The 14,732-nt window shown below is 44.9% G+C and overlaps 1 protein-coding gene across 9 annotated transcripts in view; it reads left to right on the forward strand.

Moving 5' to 3' along the window:
• The window catches only part of EGFLAM (EGF like, fibronectin type III and laminin G domains), a 194,809-nt gene that overhangs the window by 157,827 nt on the left and 22,250 nt on the right, over nucleotides 1–14,732 (forward strand). For 7 of the 9 annotated variants that reach the window (XR_014061930.1, XR_014061931.1, XM_081519289.1 and 4 more), the window contains 3 exons: nucleotides 1,340–1,451; nucleotides 7,832–7,948; nucleotides 10,559–10,739. Coding sequence is in view for 6 of the 9 variants with exons in the window: in XM_081519289.1 (XP_081375415.1) it covers nucleotides 1,340–1,451; nucleotides 7,832–7,948; nucleotides 10,559–10,739 (410 nt within the window). In the remaining 3 variants the exon portion in view is untranslated. Of the gene's footprint in view, nucleotides 1–1,339; nucleotides 1,452–7,831; nucleotides 7,949–9,233; nucleotides 9,772–10,558; nucleotides 10,740–11,876; nucleotides 11,992–14,732 lie in introns of those variants that run through there. The other 2 variants (XM_081519296.1, XM_081519295.1) reach the window with 2 other exon arrangements.

Consider the following 14,732-nt stretch of genomic DNA (forward strand, 5'->3'; position numbering starts at 1 on the left):
ACTCAGAGTAACCATTATCTGCTCCCCTGGGCCACCCCTCTGCAATGTAACTGACAACACTGATCACGGTTAATGTTTCAGATGGCCCTTTGGAAAATGTTTGTTTTGAAAACCATTTCCAAGACTTCCTGCTTCATTAAGACAATTCAGTGAAAGCCTGAACTACAGGAAGCCTTGGAGTTGGCCACATCATTTTAACTTTAGGCAGAGAATAAGGTGGTCTAATTTATGATGAACTTGATTCAAAAATCGAGACAATTGAAATGAGCTCATGATGGCGGCGATCAATATCCCTGTGCTGAGGGAGGCAGTGTATCGACAGGGAATGACCTCTACAGGACAAGAACGGGCTCAGATGCTGTTAGTTATTATGGAGATGGGCTGGTGAACGAGATCTTTATTGCATATTGATTGAACCAAGGTGATTAAATTCTAATTGCTAAGGACAAATGGCAAAAGCATTTGCCAGAGCGAAAAATCAAGTGAGGGGGTGGAGACCTTTCAGTAATTGTGCCCATTGGTATTCCTGGTGTGTTTCTAAAGATGATCCAGGACCACAGAATAATTGGGAGGTTCAGGGAAGGCCAGGAACTATATATACATCTTTAGAAACACAAATGCAATAATTATACTCTTTTTACACACCTCGCTGTAAAATGTAACATGTAAAAATCTTATCAATATCATTTAAACTTCAAGTGCTTCCATCTCGAATTAATAATTGAATTTTTAAAGTACTTTTAATTTTTTTCACAATATCAGACAACGTGGAATCTGCCTTCCAAGTATTTCGTTATGAAACACTTCAAACATATAGCAAAGTTGAAAGAATTGTGCAATAAACCTTAGACCCACCACCTATTGTTTACAGTTAGCATTCTGCTGTATTTACTTTATCATGTGTCTATTCATTCTTATATTCCCCCATCCCTCCATCTTATTTTTTATGCATTTCAAAAGATGCTACAGACCTCATTACATCAAGGAATCTGCTTTACATCATAGCCTATATAGTTTTCTCTTCTTCAAAGATTTCATGCAACTCTGATCACATTTTACCCCCAATGTAACCCCCTCATCTTGAAAACCAGACTAATCCTACCCTCATTTCATACTTATGGTAAGAAATAAGTAAAATGATAAGTGAGATACTCCTCCCATGAAGGAGTCCAATAAATGGAGCTAGCCCTGCTGTGTTTAACAAGGAGGAATGAGGTTCTCCTCTTTGCTGAACAGGACGAGGTGCTGAAGGTTGGCACATTTCCTCAGAGCCAGATGGGTAGACATTATCTGTAACGCCAGTGATGCTAACCCATGTTCAGTTTCCTTCCTTCAACAGGAGCGAAGAGCCCCTCACCCTGGGCCACTGGCATGAGCTGCGTGTGTCCCGCACAGCAAAGAATGGCATCTTACAGGTGGATAAGCAGAAGACAGTGGAGGGAATGGCAGAGGTAAGAAGGACATCCCCTCCTGATGACTTCTGTGAATGGGGTTACTGTTTCCTTCCTGTCCTGGAGACAAAAACACCAGCACAATGGTTAATCACATGGACTCTGATGCCAGTTTACCTGGGTTAACACCCGAGCTTCCCACTGGACAAGTTCCTTAGCTTTGCAGTTCCTCAACTGGGAATGGGATTGATAATAGCAGGGGCATTCATCGGGGAGTGAGCTAATACTAGTGTCACTTACAGAACTGCCCACCCGCTCCATGCCTCCGGGCCGACCCATACCTTTGTTCACATTGCTATATAAGGTAGATCAGAACACAACTCCAAGGCAGAGCCAGTGAGGAGGTGGATATGCGATCACACATCTGACAAGAACACAGACTCTGAAACCAGACACCCAGGGTTCAAAATCTAGCTGCATTCCTTATCAGTGATGTGAGCTCAGACCAGTTTGCTCACTTGATCTCCCAAGATGGTGCTTTTGCGTCTAAAAAAATAGGGTAATCGTGATAATAATAGCACTGCATTATAGAGTTGTGAGAATTAGAATAATTGTATTTCTCAAATACCACAGAACCCCACATATGATCAGTGTTGTGTAGCTTTATTTATTACTATTGCTAATAGTGTACTCGGTTCAGTTCAGTCACTCAGTTATGTCCAACTTTTTGCAACCCTGTGTACTGCAGCACACCAGGCTTCCCTGTCCATCACCAACTTCTGGAGCTTGCTCAAACTCATGTCCATCGAGTCTGTGATGCCATCCAACCATCTCATCCTCTGTCGTCCCCTTCTCCTCCTGTCCCCAATCCTTCCCAGCATCAGGGTCTTTTCCAATGAGTCAACCCTTCACATCAGGTGGCCAAAGTGTTGGAGTTTCAGCTTCAGCATCAGTCCTTCTAATGAATATTCAGGACTGAGTTCCTTAGGATTGACTGGTTGGATCTCCTTGCAGTCCAAGGGATTTTCAAGAGTCTTCTCCAACACCACAGTTCAAAAGCATCAATTCTTCGGCACTCAGCTTTCTTTATCGTCCAACTCTCACATCCATACATGATTACTGGAAAAACCATGGTTTTGACTAGACGGACTTGTTGGCAAAGTAATGTCTCTGCTTTTTAATATGCTGTCTAGGTTAGCTGTAGCTTTTCTTCCAAGGAGCAAGCGTCTTTTAATTTCATGGCTGCAGACACTATCTGCAGTGATTTTGGAGCCCAAGAAAATAAAGTCTGTCATTGTTTCCATTGTTTCCCCATCTATTTGCCATGAAGTGATGGGACTGGATGCCATGATCTTAGTTTTCTGAATGTTAAGTTTTAAGCCAGCTTTTAAACTCTCCTTTTTCACTTCCATCAAGAGGCTCTTTAGTTCTTTTTTGCTTTCTGCCATAAGGGTGGTGTCATCTGCATATCTGAAGTTATTGACATTTCTCCTGGCAATCTTGATTCCAGCTTGTGCTTCATCCAGCCTGTCTTTTTGCATGATGTGCTCTTCATATAAGTTAAATAAGCAGAGTGACAATATACAGCCTTGATGTACTCCTTTCCCAATCTGGAACCAGCCTGTTGTTCCATGTCCGGTTCTAACTGTTGTTTCTTGACCTGCATATAGATTTCTCAAGAGGCAGGTAAGGTGGTCTGGTATTCCCATCTCTTTAAGAATTTTCCACAGTTTGTTGTGATTCACACAGACAAAGGCTTTGGCATAGTCAATAAAGCAGAAGTAGATGTTTTTCTGCAACCCTCTTGCTTTTTTGATGACCCAATGGATGTTGGCAATTTGATCTCTGGTTCCTCTGCCTTTCTAAATCCAGCTTGAACATCTAGAGGTTCTCAGTTCACATACTGTTGAAGCCTGTCTCGGAGAATTTTGAGCATTACTTTGCTAGCATGTGAGATGAGTGCAATTGTGCGTTGTTGTTTTGCAATGTTTGAGCATTCTTTGGCATTGCCTTTGTTCGGGATTGGAATGAAAACTGACTTTTTCCAGTCCTGTGGCCACTGTTGAGTTTTCCAAATTTGCTGGCATATTGAGTGCAGCACTTTAACAGAATCATCTTTTAGGATTTGAAATAGCTTAACTGGAATTCCATCAACTCCACTAGCTTTATTTGTGGTGATGCTTCCTAAGACCCACTTGACTTCACATTCTAGGATGTCTGGCTCTAGGTGAGTGATCATACCATCTTGGTTATCTGGGTCATGAAGATCATTTTTGTATAGTTCTTCTGTGTATTCTTGCCACCTCCTCTTAATATCATCTGCTTCTGTTAGGTCCATACCATTTCTGTCCTTTATTGTGCCCATCTTTGCATGAAATGTTCCCTTGGTATCTCTAATTTGCTTGAAGAGATCTCTAGTCTTTCCCATTCTATTGTTTTCCTCTATTTCTTTGGAACTCTACATTCAAATAGGTATGTCTTTCCTTTTCTCCTTTGCCTTCTGCTTCTCTTCTTCTCTCATCTATTTGTAAGGCCTCCTCAGACAAGCATTTTGCCGTTTTGCATTCCTTTTTCTTGGGGATGGTCTTGATCACTGCTTCCTGTACAGTGTCACAAACCTCTGTCCATAGTTCTTCAGGCACTCTGTCTATCGGATCTAATCCCTTGAATCTGTTTGTCACTCCCACTGTATAATTGTAAGGGATTTGACTTAGGTCATACCTGAATGATATAGTGGTTTTCCCCACTTTCTTCAGTTTAAGCCTGAATTTGGCAATAAGGCAAATTTAAGCCTGAATTTGGCAAACTAGCATGACCTCAACAGTTCAGAATTTCCACTCAGGTTTATAATTTTCACCCATGATTTTATTTCCAAGGTCATGTCCGAAGGAAAATGGCATTTTTAAGGACAGCTAAGAGACATTTGTTTTAAATTACAACCTACTAGCATTCTGTACACACGTGAAATTTACAGACCCCTAAAAACAAAGGGGACCTCAGATTTGCCAGGATTTTCATTACAACAGTCTTCATTGTGTGCATCACAGATTTAAAGAACGTATTGATGAATGTGACTGTTGTGATAAGAAAATGAATTGATAGGAAAAGAAAGAAAGGGAAAGAAAAGGGACTCTTGGTGGGAAAGGAGATCTTGATTGAGGAGGGGAGTGAAAAGGCCACTTATCAGGAAGGCAGCTTCAGGGACGGCAGTGGTGTGAGGTCTTGTGAGAATCAAGGGCCTCCTTGGGAATCGGAAAAATCCCAACCTGGGCTCTGCTTCAAGAGGCAAGTACCCTAGAAAATGTCCGATATATGTTTTAGGAAGGAAGGAAAGATGGAAAGAAGGAAGAAAGAAAGTAGGGAGGAAGGAAGGAAGATGTATAAAAGAAAATGGATTTTAAAGCGAGAATGGGAGTCACTTTTATGCAGTCCAGAAAACAGCTGATTTTAGTCCGAGACAGAATTAGAAGCTCACAGGTGTAGATCTGACTGTGTGTTGACTTAATAATATAAATTCACAAAAGCACTGTATCACTCTAGGCCTTAGTTACCAACATCTGTACAACAGTAACAAAAACAGGATGGGCGTGTTTGTAAATAGTAGGGTTAAGTCCTTTGATTATAAATAAGGACCTATTTGGGATACAGTATTTACCCTTGAGATCCTGTAGTGAAAAGACAGCACAAAGGTAGAAACCACACACCTCAGGTTTTGTTACTACCATACCAGGACTGAGAATTAGACAGTCTGGTAGAACCAGTGTCCTCTTGATCGGCTTTTTGAATGGATGGAGCTGCCCACCTGGAAAGCAGTGTAAACAGGTAGGAGGGAAGGCGTGGCTGTTCTGTGTGCATCTGAGGGTGGTTCTTGTGAGGCCTCTCTGAGACCAGAGTGGGAAGACCCATGCTTGATCTCCGTGAGTTAAACCTTAATCAGATCGCCCCCCAGGGGTCTCTGCCGCGCAGCTGTCGTGCCCTGTTCAAAGGCTTGGTCAACGGGGATAATGGTCTTAGAGCTTAGAGAAGGAGAGAGACAGGGGTTATAGGATATGCTGGAGGCTAAGCCAGCCCCTAAGTGTCCAAACCACACCCGACATCACATTGCTCAGCTGGCTGCACTGAGAAACACCCGCAGCCCAGGATGAGTCAAGCTGTGCAAACTCAAAGGGGCAGTGCTCCCAGGGCTTCAGAAAACCCCATCAGGGGGTTTACTCAGGTTTTCCAGCCACTCAGCTTAACCGAAGTGGCGGATCAAGGCACTGAGCGCCTCACTTTGGTGAGTCTGTTTGCTTCTCTCCTGTGGTCCTGCTGCAGCCCCGCCTTTTGTCCACTTCACGTGGTGGCGGGGAAGGTATGGCGGACAGGGGGCCAGGGAAGGATTTTGATAAGGAGCCAAAAGAGATCTCTGTCACTCCACAAGACCCCACCCAATTTGCCTGACACAACCAAGAAACTCCCAAGCTTTTTCAAAATAGCCTGCTTCTCTGAAATCCCTTTGACCTTGCAGCCTTCCTCCTTTCCTCCCAGTATTTTATTTTAAAGACAGGATGGAGATGGGGCTCTGTGGGTGTGTCCTGACAGCTCCTGCCTGGTTCCCTAGTCCACAAGGATTCCTGAAATTGCCTTCTTTGATGATTCCCCACGTCCCCATTAGTTAAATAAGAACGCTCGAAACTGCCTGAAGGTTATTGACAGAAGGCAATTCACTCGGTCTACTACAAGACCTCTCTGCTGTTACCTGGCTGGACTGAGCCACTCTGAGCACTCCCCTAGAGGGAGCATCCTCCTCTCTGCTCCCCGTCTCCTCTCCTCCACCCCAACTGGACCCCAAATCCATTCTCCTCCCTCTGGCCAGTGATATTCCTAAAACACAGATCTGATTATTCTCTCTCTTGCTGAAAACTCATTGTTCTTTTGGTGAAGTGTAAGTTTCTATCCATGTGTGATGTGGTCCCTCCTTGCCTTTGCCCTGTACCTACATGCCCTCTAAGCCCCGAGTCCAGCCAGTTTCTAAGACTCAGTTTTGACTCTTCCTAGTTCACCTCCCACTCCCTAATTCTGAAGTAGAGAATGAGATGCCCTGTCCCTGCCAGGTGCCCCCATAGTCACCTAGACAGTCCTCACAGGGCTTATCTTACCTGCCCGTTTACTTGTCTGTGTTCCCCCACTGTGTAAGCCCCTGGAGGGCAGCAACCTGGGCTTTCTTATTTACAGTGGTTTGTGCACCACTTAGCACCTGGGACATGGTAGGTACCTAATCGTATTTGTTAAGTAATTGAATCCTGCTACACTTTGCATTTCTTTTGACCATAAGTCAAAGGGAACAATAGAGGTCTCAAATTTACATGTTATGTTAGGGCATTTTAACATTTTGCTTAAGATGTTTGAAGGAGTTTAGACATTAAATCTCACACACAGCTTGTTATCTAGCCCAGCCATTGGGTTTAGTCTGTTGAAATGACCAGAAGCAGGGAAGCCTTTGGGGATTGACAGTGGGGATCTCTGAGAATCTGGAAGGAATTTCTCTGCCCTTTGTATCTGATAACAAGGAATGCCTCCCACTCGCCATGCTTTCCCTTTCTCTTGGCCTAAAGAAGTTCTGCCTTTACTGTTAGTGAATATATCAATAAATGCTATACTAGAATTTGGATCATGTATCCAACTCTAGGCAAAGTGCTAAACCAGTGGGATCTCAGTTGCCAGGAGAGGCTCAGGCACACATGTGCCCCAAATAGCAGCAGCCTATAATAAGGGGTTATTTCTCATCCACATTACATGTCCATCAACAGTCAGCTGCAGCTTTAATCTGAGACCCAGGCTGAAGGAATAACAGTGGTCCCCAAAGTTTTTGGCACCAGGGTCCACTTTCATGGAAGACAATTTTTCCACGGAAGAAGGGTGGGAGGGTAGGGAGGGTTTCAAGATGATTCAAGCACATTACATTTATCGTGCACTTTATTTCTATTATTATTACATCAGCTGCATCTCAGGTCATCAGGCATTAGATCCTGGAAGTTGGGGACCTCTGGAAATAGGGATAAAGGAACAGGGCATAGTGAGCCACTCCTGGTTCTAAAAGACTCTGCCCAGAAAGGATTCATTTCTCACCTGCTCGTGTTTTGTTGACCAAAGCAAGTTACATGGCCCCACTTGACACTGACAGGTTAGAGGTAACATTCCTGCAGGAAGAGGGTGATACCGATGATGTAGTGGTCTACCATATTCGCTTGCATTTTCTAGATGATGACTTTCAGAAATGTCCAGAAATTTACAAAAAATCAAAAAGGTGGTAAGCAGCAATGAAAAACAAGACAGAGGTCAGGCCAGTGTGTATAAAAATTGTCATGATGAGTCTTGAGACTGCCTCGGCCATTTGTTCCCTAACAGGGAACCAGAGGCACAGTTGGTTATACCGTGTTTTGCTTTTAATCTATTCGCAGGGAGGCTTCACCCAGATTAAGTGCAACTCAGACATTTTCATCGGTGGGGTCCCCAGTTATGATGACGTGAAGAAGAACTCGGGCATCCTCAAGCCATTCAGTGGGAGCATCCAGAAGGTACAGGCTACCCTTCCTCATGTGCATGGTGTGACTTTGACTAACGACAATGGAATTGAGAACTGTGATCAGTGCAAACTGCTGTACCCAAGAAAGAAACCTGGAGGAAGTTTTAACATTTTTAAAATTATATTTTTTAATTCTCAGAGCATACCTTTCCAACCCCGCTTTCTTATAGCGTCTGCTCCCAGCTATGCCCAGCAGACATCTCATGAATGCAACTCAATGAAGATGAATTTTTACAGTAAACCTACTAGAATATCCTAGTATTGTTGAGGGGGCAACTGGCACCAGGTCACTGCAGACACTCCTAAAAAAGGGAAGGAAATGGACGGAGTCTCATAGTGACTCCTGCTTCTCTTTGGGGTCACTTGGCTTTTTGCTCAGGGCAAGACCCAATTGTTTTTGCTGTCTCCACTTCCATCCCCACCACCATGTTTTAATGGTTGTTCGTCAATCATGTAGCCAAACTCTTAAGAGCACAGATTAGAGTCCTTCCATAGAAGGTTCGGGAAAAAAATCCACTCAGCTAGTAAGAGACAGGACGCTGACCCCATTCAAATCTGTCTCATGTTCCTTCTCTCAGGACTGCCCATGATCTCTCTGGTCATGAGATTGTGTTCTGTCTACAACAGACATGTAAGTTGACCCACCAACCCAGAGTTCCAGGACCACTAAACATGAGGAAAAAAGGATTTGAAGAAAAAACACATCCGGTTCCTGGATGTCAACCAAGTTCCGTTTCTCTTGGCAACCAGTGAAGGAATAAGGGCCTCCAATACCTGAGAGGGATCTGAGGCAAAGTATAGGAGGGCTAAGACGGTGGAGGGCAGTGAGAGGAGGTCCTCTCAGGATTTGCACAGTTGGGCTCTGAGAAGGGCCCCAGGGACTCTGTCCTTCTCTGTATCCCAGTGTGGGGCCAAGAAAAGGGGCCCAGTCAATATTTCCTCACTCTGCTGTGCTTCCCTTTGCTGCTGAACTGTGACGTCAGTGACACCTCAGTTCAGACCGTTGTCCCTCCGTGAGTGGGACTGGCCATGTGAAATCATGGGTTTGAAATTCTAACTTAGGAAGTAAGCTGAGCTGCTGAGAGGCTTCATCTTCCTTCTCAACATTTCAGGCTTTGCTCTCTTCACACAGCACAAACAAACCTTTTCTCCTTACTTCCTGGAAAAGCCCCCTCCCCTCCCAATGACCCAGTCAGTAAGCAAAAGTGAAAGTGTTCATCGCTCAATTGTGTCCGGACTCTTTGTGACCTCATGAACTGTAGCCCGCCAGGCTCCTCTGTCCATGGAATTCTCCAGGCAAGAATAGTGGAGTGGGTAGCCATTCCCTTCTTCAGGGGATCTTCCAACCCAGGGATCAAACCCAGGTCTCCCACCTTACAGGCACATTCTTTACCATCTGAGCCACCAGGGAAGCCCCAACCCAGTCATGGCACTTGCCTTGTTCAAGTTCTCATGACGGTTTTACAGAAAGGGGGAGAGTGTGGAAAAATTCTGGCTCTTCTCTGGTAGATTCTGAGTGGCATGCCTGGAGGAAAGTTTTCTCCCAGCTCTCCCGACTCTCCAAAACTAGACAAACCTGTGGAAACATGGATGAGTGGCTGGAAGTATACCGCTGCTAACCTCTTAGGATCCCCTACACGCTGGAGGTTACCCTAAGAGAATCTCTCTCTGTCTCTGAGTTCTGCAAAGCCTGAAGAATCCTGAAACAACCACAGCTCAGAGCCAATGCACACTTCGTTTATTTGGAGTTGGGGAGCCCAGTGACCTCACTTTATAATTCATCAGTTCACTAAAGCCCCATTGCAGAGAAAAGGGGTGAGAGCAAAGAGCTGTCTGTCCTGGTGAATATGCACAGCAGCGCTAAAAATGTGACCTGAGTTTCACTCCGGGGGAAGAGGATGTGGAGAGGTGGGGATTCCAGAGTGCTGGGGAAGGAGGAAGCAGGAGGGAGGGGGGCAGTTGGGGAAACTGGGTTGGTGGAGCTGGAGGAGGCTGCAGAGAAAACCAGCCAGGAAGACACAGCAGTACATTTCCACCACCTCCAGACTTGATCACCGCCCCCGCCCCACCTTGGATTCCTGCCTCTGTAACATTTTGTGTTGTATTCTTCCTTACTCTGCTTTTTAACCGCATGTCTCAGCCTTGGCTGCATCTTAGAAGTGCCTGGAATGTTTCTTTAAACTTACCGGTGACTCAGTTGCACCCACAGAAATCCTGGTTCAGTTGATCTGGGTGGGGCTTGGTTATGAGTATATTTCTTAACTGCCTCACCTCCCATGATTCCAATATACAGCACTAGAAACCGAATTTTGTAGTAATTGGTTCTTCTTTATGACCCCTCTGAGTGGCCGGGTTTTCCAGAACCAGAGGAAGATGCTTGTTTAGTCTTGTACATGATGCAGATTCTCCCAAGCACCAAATGTAGTCACTTTCATTCCTGCGTCATTCACAGAACTCTGAAAGCAGTAACCAGACTTTCTCTTTATTCTAAAAGCCCTACCCTCCACCAGGTGTAGTTTAGGTTGATGTGCTGAAGGAAACTGTAGAAGACTCCAAAGCTGATTTCTGAATCCCTGAATTTCTTTATGTTTTCTCTCCTAAGATCATCCTGAATGACCGGACCATCCATGTGAAGCATGACTTCACGTGGGGCGTGAATGTGGAGAATGCAGCCCATCCCTGCGTGGGGTCCCCCTGTGCCCATGGGGGCAGCTGCCGACCCAGGAAGGAGGGCTATGAGTGTGACTGCCCCTTGGGCTTCGAGGGGCTGCACTGCCAGAAAGGTACACTGTGTATGTGTGTGTGTGTGTGTGCACGCACGCATGCTGGGGAACTGCTTCCTGGAGCAGAGGGAATGGACACACTGTTTGGGAGACTGCCACTCTTAAAGGACCAGTTGATGACCCTGAGATAGCCATATTGTTTATTTTTATCAACGATGTCAACAGCATATTAGATGATTCTTTACCAGCTGAGTCACAAGGGAAACCCAGATGATTAACTATATATAAACTACTTTAACTATTTAATAAGAATTAAAATGCTGAAACACTTCTGTAAACAGTAAGTAAATAGCTCCCCATCACACCTACTATGGCTCCTTCTCTGAGAATTGCCCCGTGGTCTAGAATCAAAATGTTAATTCATAATATTGGGGAGGGGGCGTTTCCAGGACCCCCGATCTGAGCCTTTCCCAGAGCCTGTCCTGACAGGTGAATGCCTGGGCTTTATAGACTGATATATATTTTTGACTAAATATTTTTGACTCCTACCTGTGAATGCTACAAAGAGAAATCTTGCCAAATATGGCACAATATGAATTGTACATTAGTTGCTACAAGCTAAAATACGAATAACCTTCTGTAGACTGCTGTTTTCCATGCTGTTTATATTTCCTCTGTACCTCAGTTTCTTCATCTGTAAAATGAGAGTAATACAGCGATATTGTTTAACTCAGAGAATGGTAGTGTAGATTACATAAGGCAATGTGTATTCCTTAGAAGAGGAATGAGGCAGTACTCATATTTCTCAGAAGAATACCTAGTAAGTAACAATACCACCCATTATCCATTATCTAATGCTGAAGCTGAAGCTCCAATACTTAGGCCACCTGATTTGAATAGCCAGTTCACTGGAAAAGACCCTGATGCTGGGGAAGATTGAGGGCAGGAAGAGAAGGGGGTGACAGAGGATGAGACAGTTGGATGGCATCACGAACTCAATGGACATGAGTTTGAGCAAGCTCTGGGAGATGGTGAAGGACAGGGAAGCCTGGCATGCTGTAGTCCATGAGGTCACAAAGAGTTGAACACGACTGAGCAACTGAACAACAACAACAAACCATTATTATTCTTGGTGAGAAAAATAAAATCCACCAGTAGGTGCTGTGAGCACTTAACTTCCAACTTGCCCTTGTCTGAAAGCAGAGCAGATCCCAGACTGCAGGTCCTGCTGGACTGTTTTCCATGCCTGCTCAAGGGAGGCAGAGGCCAGGGTGGGGTCTAGAAGAGGCCCACATCATGCAGCTGCATCATGGTGAGCCATAAGGACCTTCTTTTTAGAATGTCAGGGAGGCCTCACCTGTCCAGGAACTAATAAAAAAAGGTATACAGGCCTGAAGGCAAGAAGGCAGCACTCCTAAGTGAAGCACTGCTCTCTCGCTCTTTCCTATTTTTTTTTTCCAGATTCTTGATTTTTATCAGAAGTAGGGCTTAGAGGAAAACTGTAGACTACAGGTAGATATTTTAGTATATGGAGTGCTAGGAGAAGTTGTTTTGCAGCAGTCTTTGAAAATACGAAAGATGCCAATTAGCCATTGGAAGATTAAGTAGTATTATATTGAAATTATATTGAAATGAATTTTGAAACCCTCACAGCAAATCATATGAAATAAGTTTACAAATGTAGCTCACTCTAGTGATGAACCCCTAAAGAAGAGGAGCTGAACCATTTGTGCACGATCCTGATTATAAAGCTAACAAGGAAACCACTGTTTAGCTAACAGCAGGTACTTGGAGAGATTTAGCTCAAGAGTGGCCTGTTCATTCAGAAAATTGGATCTAGATTTCACACATCAGCGTTTGAATCTCCTAAGTCTCCAATTTTACCACAGGCAAATGCAAGCTTGCTCCTGCCTTAGATGCTAACACTAAGGGTCAATATATAAAGTCCAGGATTAAATGAACATTTAGCTTCCGGAATTAAATAGAAAGGAAAAGACAATTGGTATCTTGGTAACCCTTGTTTCCTGTTACAGAACATTAACCTTATAGATGTAAAGAGCTTTGCAACTATAGGTTGAGGTTCAATAAGAAATATATCTCCCCAAAATCAAAGTCAGATCGCTGGTGAGGGCCTGGGCCTTCTGGCAAGATCCAAGATACTGTGCAGGGGCAGTGTGGGGGTGGTCTAGGCAGCATTTAGACCCCTTTTTTCTGCAACATCCTAGGCTACAACCAAGATTAAAACTCAGAGCATCAGCTGCCTTCACATTGTATCAGTATTTCCTCCTGCTTTGAAATAGAGTATTTCTAGCAAAAGGGAAATTGTTGCCAGTCCTAGGAAGATTCATACATAGGAGGCATGGCCTGTATCATGTAATTTCTTCTCCTGCTGTATGGGTTGGTAGGATTAACGGGACTGCGGGTACAGGTTAAGGCTGTTAAGAACAAGTTTTCAGGCCCCAGCGGGCACATAGAGGTACACAGTTAACATACAGACTGTTGTGATTGTTCAGTGAGCTTCTAGTCCTGGATAAGTGTCAGAAAGAAAAGAAAGAGAGCTGAGTAACTATACTGTTTCACGGAGATGCAAAAGAACAGTAAAAGTTGGGATATATTTTTAGTGGGAAAGACAAAAACTGGTTAAGAGCCATCCTTGATTATCAAAGAAGATCCCACCTGATCCAATAAGGTGCTTCTTACCCTTATATATTTAAAGGTTTTTCCCTCCATGATGAACAGATCATGCTTCAAAAGCACAAACTGGTTCCCTAGTGTCTCCCACAGATGTTAAACCATCCTTTTACAGTGTGCAGCATGTTGGTGAAACCCCCAGCGCCAGGCCTCACTCAGTCCATACCAAGGGGCACCTTCTCCAGCAGGAAGTTAGTTCTGGGGATGTTCAGTGAGTCTGGTTCTCTCTACCCTCCTCAATGAGGAGTTCCACTGGGGCCCTAGTCGGGAGACTAGACACTTGTTCTCAACTCTTGGTAGTACGGGAGGGCTGGGGCCAGAAACCCAAACAAATCCTGCCGCGATTCTGGGCTCTCAGACCATCAGACCATTAAGAGGGTCTTGGGAGCCCTGTCCACCCTTTGTCTCTGCAACATCAGAGGCTGGAGCAGAGTCTGAGCCCAGATGGAGGTGGGCACCGGGCTCCCTTGGAGCTGCAGGAAAGTGAGGCTCTGTGTCCCCAGCTGGGGCTGGAGAAGCCAGAAGGCCTTCAAGGTCCCAGCCACGACTTCAGGTACCAGCAAAAACCATAAGGCGCGGTGGTCCCCTCACCTTCCTGCTGGGGCTCTCGCTCTCGTGTGCCTTCTTCTACCACAAACCTCAGCACCCCATGCTGCAGCCCAGGACTGAGGTCCCTTTCTCATCTCACCAGAGGGGTGTCAGAAAGCCTATCTCCTCAAGAAGATACTCCCCATCCTTAGAGATTTCTTTCTTCTTTCTCTCTACTCTCATCCAAATTTGCCCATTTTGTGTCCCAGGCCATCAGAGCTCTTGTATCTAAGTTACTAACAAGGGAAAGCAGAGTTTCACAAAGCACAGGTGAAAAATTAAGTTCTAAGGAATACTGATGGCTGTTTTGTGCACGCACAGAGAGACAGACAACATAACATTCCAAGCACAGAATGGGAGGGGGATTCTGTGGTCTAATAAAGTGAGTCGCTCAGTTGTGTCCGGCTCTTTGGGACTCCATGGACTGTAGCCTGCCAGGCTCCTCAGTCTATGGAATTCTCCAGGCCAGAATACTGGAGTGGGTTGCCACTCCCTTCTCCAGGGGATCTTCCCAATCTGGGGATCAAACCCAGGTCTCCTGCAATGTAGGCAGATTCTTTACCATCTGAGCCTCAAATAAGACTGAGTAATCCTGGGTCTTCTTCTGCGGGACTTCTCAGAGCCTTTGATATGTTCTGAGTGTCCAAGACAAGGGTGTAGGACGCAGCTGTTTCCTCCAGGGTTTCCCCCAGCCCATGGCAGACAGGCCACTTGGGAAAGAACTGAGCTCTGATGTACCCCCTTCCCTTCCTTTCCCAGATTACTAACTCAGAT

Source organism: Giraffa tippelskirchi, chromosome 8 (assembly GCF_054371585.1).
Source record: "Giraffa tippelskirchi isolate mGirTip1 chromosome 8, T2T-mGirTip1v1.2.pri, whole genome shotgun sequence".
NCBI lineage: Eukaryota > Metazoa > Chordata > Mammalia > Artiodactyla > Giraffidae > Giraffa > Giraffa tippelskirchi.